Raw genomic sequence first — 8,563 nt, 5'->3', positions numbered from 1 at the left:
ATTATGTGTACAAAGTAACTGTAATTGTTAAACACATGTAATGGAGAAAAAAGTACAATATTTGCCTCCGAAATGTAGAGGAGTAGAAATATAATGTAGCATTAAATGGAAAAACTTTAGTAAATTTCAAATATGTCAAAAAAGTACTTAATTACAATTCTTCAGTTAGTTCCTTTTCACTGGCACTTCAGTAGTAATTGATCTGTGTTGTAATATTTTAACATGTTTTTTTTGTTTCCCCAGCTGCAGTCGGGGCCAAACAGCAGAAAACAGAATTCACCAGCAGTGGAAGAGTCTCTGTGTGTGAGACTGCTATAGAAATGACCCATGCTATTAAAGAGGTGAGTTTAATTACCATTTATTTAACCTGTTACGCACCGCCCCCCCGGTACCGGGCGGATAAACGCGCCATTTGCAGGAAACAACGTCTAAGGAATCTTAATATTTAATAAACTATGAATGTTTTATATCCATGTAACGGGAAGAAACTCAGGTAACTGATCTTTTAAAAAAAGAAATCCAAAAAAAACCCACAATGCTAACACTCAGCCTCTGAATTAGCCACGAGCGAAAAAATTTAACCTAAAACTGCACCTAAACTCACTCATAACTCCCTTATTACTTATCCTAGATGCACAGCCAACCCCTCGTTTTGCATCAGCTGGAGACACAGAATCTGGGGGTGCCCACCTCAACACTCAGTGATAAACATTTGCGACGCTATAAACGAAAAGCCGTACATCAGAACATGTGGAGCTAGGTAGCTAGAAACGCTAACATGGCTTACCTTGGTCAAAACTGGTCTTCAATGGCATTATAAAACGATAAAAAAAACGATGCTGCAGTTAATCCATAGGTTAATCCAATGTATCTGTGTCCTCTTTGAAATGATTTCTGATAATCCATAAGCAATAAAACTGCTTTTTCGTTTCCAAATGTCAGAGCTAGAGATAGGTCCACTCTGATGCTAAATTACATGCGCGAGGCCCCCACTTCTTCTCTTCACAACGAGTGTGTGTGGGCCTCCCCCTTCGATTCTATTGGCTCTAACGGTCAGAAAGAGGTGTCAACCATCACAATCGACCAAGGGGGGCCAGAGATATGGAGAAAAAAACATTTTCACCCAAATCACCTCAGAGGTGGGGTGGTTTTGGCTAAACCTCTCTAAAAAGGTCAAATGTCACTTGTTTTGCATCAATCTTGATACAGGGTACTTATTATATGTTGTACTTTGGATTCCTAAAGCTTTTAGTCTACTAACCCATCATCCAAGGGTAGTTTTCACTATAAGTAAAAAAGAATTTTTGGACGGACACTATAATTTACAGTTTTTTACTATGTAAAATCTGAATTTTCTTTAAAATAAAAAACATCTATATTGATTCTGACACTTCTACATCCAACTCACAGATGTAACCTTGCTTTGATAAAAGAAATTATTCATATAACCCTTTTAGAAGTTAAGTTGTAGTCATTTGTTTTGGGCATGTCATTTTCGAGCCTGAAACATGAAAAACAGGCTTGGTGCCTAACAGGTTAAAGGTCCCATGTCCTGCTTTTCTGGTTATTACCTGTCCCCTTGTGTTATGTAGCTTTTTCTGCATGTAAATGGTCTGCAAAGTCAAAAACCCTCAAAGTACACCCTGTAGCGAGTAAAACTCTAACACAGAAAAGACCTGTCTATGCTGCCCCAGAACGCCTCGTTGGACATTTTTATTTTTCCATTTTTTTCTTCCTGGTCACAGTGACGTAACGGTCACAGTGACGTAACGGTCATAGTGACGTAATGCACACACACACTCACAGCCTGGCTTTGAGTGTGTGTGTGTGCTCAGGCTGAGCTCCGCGGTGTCTCGCTGCAGGAAACGACACCAGTAACCCCACGCAGCATTCTCATCTGTTTGTCATTACTGGTGTCATTTCCTGGTCGCTAACTAACGCCATAGTAACACATAATCACTGATGTTCAGCTGTAACGGTGGTGGACTCATCAGAACAGAGTGGGCGAGCTGACCAATCAGAGCACACTGGGCTCACAGGGAGGGGGGGGCAGGAGCTCCAACAAGCCGTGTAGGACAGAGAGTGAATACACATACTATACAGAGATGCTGTATGAGAAACCAATGTGATTTTGGAACATTGAACAATGTAAATCTATTCTTGTAGACCTCAACAATGGAATCATGATCAGTAGAAATGGCCATGACATGGGACCTTTAACATTTACCATCACATCCCCCCTGTCCTTATCTCTGAATGAATGCTCAATGTCTCGATACTTTACAAACTACAGTTGGTGCTTTTCTTTAATCCTAGAACAATGTGTAAAAGTTCCAATAAGGACAACTGTCATGTTATAAATCATAATATCAGTAACGTATTCATACAGTATTACCTTACATGTAGGACTGCAACTACTGAGTATTTTTGATTATTAGTAAATCTGTGGGTTATTGTTCGTTGTTTGGTCTATTTAATGTCAGAAAATAGTGAAAAATATCCATCCCAGTTACTTCAAATCCAAGCTGATGTCTTGAAATATCTTCCAAAACTCAAATATATTCACTTTAATATGATATTAAATAGACAAACGCAGGAAATCTCCATTTGAGAGGCTGGAAACTGTATTTTATGACGATTTTGCATGGAAAATGACCCAAAAAATGTATTACTTATCAAAATAAAATAGTTTCAGCTCTTCCTACAAACTACAAACCATTTATTTTTTAGATTTATGAGACATGAATCACCTTATTTGATCCTGTTAATGTTTGAATACATGCTTATTTTAACAAACTCAAGTGTATTTTTATCCTGCTGTGATTTTTCGGTTATTTTCTGCACAAATGGCGTACTTTCAATTTAAAATATTGGTTGGTTTTGGTTGAAATTAGTCTCTAAGAGTGAATTAAAAAGCATTTTATTTTGTCACCATTGTATTTTCTACCCTCAGGACTCCTCGAGCAGAGCCGCAGAGGAGTCGAGGGAACAGGATGTTGTCGTTCTGATAAAGGAGGAAACCACGAAAGAGGAAGTGAGCGACGATGCAGGCGATCTGCTTCTCAACGAGGAAGGTGAGACAGGAAACAGACCGTTAAATATCCGGGAAGTCGCTCATTCATTTACTGCAGAAGTCTCAAATCAAGCTAAAACCACAGAGTGGGAAGAACTGGAAGTAGGTGTGAGGCTGCTTTGATCATCTTCATCATCATCATCATCATCTTATATACAAACTGCACTCTCTGGATCATAAAACATAGTAAATGGAGTCTGGCAAATTCACGCTGCGTATAATGATGGTATTTATTAGTGGAATGCTGTGCCACAGCATTCCACTATAGTACTTAAAATCTTTATTCTTCCCCTTATTATTATTTCAGCCAATAGAGTGGCGAAGTCACGCCCATCTACTTCCGCCCCATGGGACCTTATTTCGGAAAAATAATGTATTGAAGTCAATGGAGAGAGAAAACGTATCTTTCGATCCCGTTTGAATTGTGCCATGAATTACACATATGATGTTTGTCAATCTTAAAAAATCATTTCCATGTCAAAAAAGTCACAGTTTGTCGTAAAACTGTTGAAATATAAGACTATGAAAAATACGCAACTAGAAAGACTACAAATCCCAGAGTCGCGTAAGTGATGTCACAATTGAGACACTAAGAGATAGCTAAGATCAGCGCCATATAGATAGAATCTATCTATATGGCGCTGGCTAAGATAAGATAACTTTAACAAGATGCCTGTGTGCTTAGTACCAGGTTGTTATTATACCAGCAATGGGTCTTGCTCGTTCTTTCGCTTCCCGTCTGATGAAAGGACCAGGAGTGTCTGGATCAAGTTAGCTACCTAGCTAGTAGCTAGCACGTTAGTTAGCATTACAGCCATGTCATTTGTATTAGCCTTAACATGAAGTAACATTAAGTAACCCAAAATGTTAAACAGTAAGAGTAGTAGTCATATTTCGTGAACCATTTGAAGAGTACTGTCACCGGTGTGATCATTCTATAATACACACTTTAAGACCGGGGGAGAAATGCTAATGCTAACGCTAGCATCGGCGATCTTTTGCACTTCATGCTATCTGCACAAATGGTTGACATTAAACATTAAAACATTAAAACGACCAGGCAGTTCAGAGAGAATCAAAGGAAGGCAGGCAGGCAGCTTTGCATGACATTCTTCAGGACGTGTTTCATTGTGGTGATAGTGAGGGTAGTCAATCGTTTTGTTGACAAGACAGTAGTGACGGCCATCTTGGTGACGTGTGTTGTTCTGTGAGACAAGAGATGTAGTTCATGAGCGTTCACACAAACAAATGTGTTACTTCACAGTTTTACGACACTTTTTTTTTTTTTGACTTGCAAAATTATCTTTTAATTGACAAACATCATATGTGTAATTCGTGGCACAATTCAAACGGGATCGAAAGATAATCTTTCTCTCTCCATTGACTTCAATGCATAACTTTTCCGAAATAAGGTCCCATGGAGGTCCACCGGAAGGGGAGGGACTTCGCCACTCTATACTTTGGCACTCCATAACTTCAGCTTATTTTCAGCTACAGAAAACATTCAAATATTAAACTATTCAGCCTGTTCAGGAATCGATGGGAAACCTTCAACTTTTTAAAAATATGTTATACTTTTTGAAATATTCAGCTTTTTAAACTCTTTTTTTAACATGGAAGTCAATGGGAGATGCCTTCAAATCCTATTTTCCTACACCTTGCGCCAAATGCTACTCCTTCCACATACTTTCAGCTAGACACTTCATTCCAACTTTCAAATGATCACAAGACCTTCAGCTATTCAAACTTGATTTTTATTTTTGATATCTTTTACACTTTTTGAGATATTTAACTTAGTTTGGAGCTTGGTAGAGAGGCCTTTTTCAGATTTTAACATTAGTGTGGATGGAGCAGCTCGTTAAGTCTAGAGTGCAGCAGTGCTTCAAATTCTCCCCCAAAAATGTTTTAAACCTGCCATAATTCCCAAACCCTACACTCCTCAGACATAATTTTTCATGAAAAACGTAGGAAAACGTTGTCCTAGGTTGGAAAATAAAAAAAAATGAAGAAGAAATATTAATCAAAATGCCTCTTGAGGGTATGAAGTGACAAAAAGTCCACCTAGCTCCCAATTGATTCCCATGTTAAATCTTTCCGGAACTTTCTTCAGAACAGAGAGAAGTACACTTTAGACAAACTGCTCCCATCTCCACATTTTACACACAAAACCAAAAAAAACAACATATATCAGTTCATAGTGACACGACCGTCATCGGCCAGATCACAGACGATGACGAGACGGCGTACAGAGAGGAGGTCGAAAACCTGACATCTTGGTGCCAGGAGAACAACCTCCATCTCAACATCAGCAAAACAAAGGAGCTGATTGTGGACTACAGGAAGCAGCAGGGAGAGGGACACGCCCCCATCGCCATCAATGGGACTACGGTGGAGAGAGTCAGCAGCTTCAGGTTCCTTGGGGTCCACATCACTGAGGACCTGACATGGTCTCTTCACACCACCACCATCACCAAGAAAGCTCGACAGCGGCTCTTCTTCCTCCGCAGGTTGAGGAGGTTCAAAATGGATTCCAGGATACTCTGCAACTTCTACAGGTGCACCATAGAGAGTATCCTCACTGGCAGCATGACGGCCTGGTACGGCAGCTGCACCGACCTCGATCGTAAGGCGGTGAAAAAGAGGGTGGTGAAAACTGCACAGCACATCACATCACCAGGACGGAGCTGCCATCCATGGAGGACCTTTACTCCCAGCGGCTCAGGAAGAAATCACTACGGATTATCAAAGACCCCCATCACCCCAGCCACAAACTGTTCTTTCTGTTGCCGTCTGGCAGACGTTACCGCAGCATCCTGGCAAGGACAAGAAGATTCGGAGACAGTTTCTTCCCGCGGGCAGTGAGACTGTTAAACAATTGAACTGTTGAAACAACATCCAACATTCATCTGCTACTCAGTAGTATGTATCTAATACCTAATATATATATATCATTCCAATAACTTGTATATAGACTCATACTGCACTATTCCACATCATAACTTTATTTCATTTTTATAACTATTATTATTTTTGTATTGCCCTTGCTCTTATTGTTATTATGTTATGTTATCATGTTGCATTGTTGGAGAAGCCTGTGACATAAGATTTTCAACTGCATAATTACTCTGTAGCTATGTCAGATTGACAATAAAGAACCTTGAACCTTGAACCTTGAACCTTCATTGGGGTTCCCTGATGCTCACGGTCTGGTCATTTTTTGATAGGAGCCATAGTTTTTGAACAGGTGGCAGAATTGTCAGATATAATCCTCAATGCATTCTTAATGGGACTCAGTGCTGCAGTTGGTAAATCGTCATAAGTCGTCACCATGGTAACCTTTCATCTCTGGGTTTACACACACAGGTGTTTGTAAACATTCATTCACTACTACTTACATTTAATGTCTTTATTTAACTCCTTCAGCCTAATTTCAGCTGCAGGAACCATTCAAATATCAAACAATTCAGCCTTTTCAGCACATGATGGGAAAACTTTTCAACTTTTTTCAAAATATGTTATACTTTTTAAAACATTCAGCTTTTTAAAGTCTTTTTTTAACATGGAAGTCATTGCAATGCATTTGAGCTGTAACAATACACACACACACACACACACACACACACACACACACACACACACACACACACACACTTTTTGTCTAACACGCTAACACAGTTCTGTGTGCTGTTATGTTCAGTCATCGTTCTTATGTTGAACATGAATACATTTACTTTGTAAGTAATTATGGGACGTATTTCTTCTTTGATAGCAATTTTCCTTCATACTTTCTAGCCGTGAAATAAGTCTTAAATTCGATTCAAAGTGGTCTTAAAAAGGTCTTAAAAAGTCTTACATTTGCGTTGGTGGAACCTGCAGGAACCCTGAATGAAGTACTTTCTTATCTTATCTTCTTATATTATCTCTTAAGTGTTATTGTTAAATCAGCTTGAAGTCTCTGAATCCTAGAACAATGTGTAAAAGTTCCAATAAGGACAACTGTCATGTTATAAATCATAATATCAGTAACATATTCATACAGTCTTACCTACATGTAGGACTGCAACTAATGAGTATTTTGATTATTAATAAATCTGTGGGTTATTGTTCGTTGTTTGGTCTATTTAATGTCAGAAAATAGTGAAAAATATCCATCCCATTTACTCAAAGTCCAAGGTGATGTCTTGAAATATCTTCCAAAACCCAAATATATTCACTTTAATATGATAATAAACAGGAAATCTCTCTATTTGAGAGGCTAAAAAACTGTATTTTATGACTATTTTGCATACAAATGACCAAAAGATGTGTTGATGTGTTCATGCAGGATCGGCGGTGCAGCTGTTGGATACAGACGACAGTGAAGCTGGACCCTCGGGGGAAACGAGGCTCTGGGACCAGAACAGTGAGGTGGCATCGGAGCGTCAAAACTCCCAGAGTGCACCTGGGTCTCCAGGCCGAGGAGGCGACTCTTCAGACGTTGTTTTTGACGTGGAGTCGGATTGTGAGTCTCCGGATAAACAGTTCCTCGTCGTTGGGGCGTCGGGAGGAAAGAACTCGCTGCTTCCCGGGACTTCTGAGCTGAAAATAGGCGGGTCTTTAATCTCCTACGACTCAGATATCTGCTGTTCCTCGTGGACCAATCAGACTCTGCCGTCTCACCGACTTCTCGACAACAACAGATCCGATATAAACGTCCCAGCTTTCCCGTTAGCGCTCCAGCTCGCAGGATCCCAACTGGACCCATTGGAGATGAGTCGGTTCTGCAGGGATCGTCGTTTCGTCTGCAGTTACTGTGGGAAATGGTTTACATCCGGGCGAAGTTTGGAGACGCACCTTCGCGTTCACACGGGCGAGAGACCGTACAGCTGCGCTCAGTGCGGGAAGCGCTTCACGCAGTCCGGACACCTGAAGACGCACCAGAGCGTCCACACCGGGGAGCGGCCGTTCGGATGTACGCACTGCGGGAAGAGGTTCGCCGGGAAGCAGAACCTGAGGATCCACCTGCAGAAACACCATCCGGATCAACAGCAGCTTTAACCAGAAGAAGAAGAACAACTTGATTTATCCCATGAGGGGATATTCAGTTTTCTGTGAAGGGGCCTGTCAACCTGCCACTACATGATATGCGTAAAAACATTCAGCGCTGAGGTTGCCGTTTTGTTTCTAGGGAAAAGCTTAAAATGGTAGATTATTTCAACGTTACAGCAGACCGTTTGATGGACAACCAATCAGGTAACAGCTTAACTGGATTTTCACAGCAAGGCTCTGCAGGATGAGCTAAAGGGGCGGGACATCTGTGACCAATCACAACAGCGTGGCCCAGCTAACCAATCACGAGCAGACTGGGCTCTGGTTTCAGAGGGTGTGAAAAGACGGTGCTGCAGCACAGGCAGTATGAGAACAACCATAAGAGCTTTTTGAAGACACTACACACTGATATACACCTGAACATCAGCAGGAGAGGACTCTTTAAAGTAGAGACACTACATA

The 8,563-nt window shown here is 40.7% G+C and overlaps 1 protein-coding gene across 1 annotated transcript; it reads left to right on the top strand.

Moving 5' to 3' along the window:
- Nucleotides 1-248: 248 nt before the first annotated feature.
- Nucleotides 249-8,351, top strand: LOC117487405 (zinc finger protein 300-like). The gene is made up of 3 exons (XM_034136017.1): nucleotides 249-341; nucleotides 2,954-3,074; nucleotides 7,398-8,351. Exons 1-3 carry the CDS (start codon nucleotides 321-323, stop codon nucleotides 8,108-8,110), a joined length of 855 nt encoding a protein of 284 aa, XP_033991908.1. The 5' UTR covers nucleotides 249-320; the 3' UTR covers nucleotides 8,111-8,351.
- Nucleotides 8,352-8,563: the final 212 nt, after the last annotated feature.

The sequence above is a fragment of the Trematomus bernacchii genome, unplaced genomic scaffold (genome assembly GCF_902827165.1).
Source record: "Trematomus bernacchii unplaced genomic scaffold, fTreBer1.1, whole genome shotgun sequence".
NCBI classification, from domain to species: domain Eukaryota; kingdom Metazoa; phylum Chordata; class Actinopteri; order Perciformes; family Nototheniidae; genus Trematomus; species Trematomus bernacchii.
The sequence above is the reverse complement of the archived record's forward strand: the minus strand, read 5'-3'. Positions and strand labels throughout refer to the sequence as shown.

Bases quoted from the DNA above. Each gene is read 5' to 3' on its own strand.
- LOC117487405 (XM_034136017.1), top strand. From the start codon at position 321: ATGACCCATGCTATTAAAGAG. The intron at 342-2,953 runs GTGAGTTTAATT...TTCTACCCTCAG, and splicing joins TGACCCATGCTATTAAAGAG to GACTCCTCGAGCAGAGCCGC. The intron at 3,075-7,397 runs GTGAGACAGGAA...GTGTTCATGCAG, and splicing joins TCTGCTTCTCAACGAGGAAG to GATCGGCGGTGCAGCTGTTG.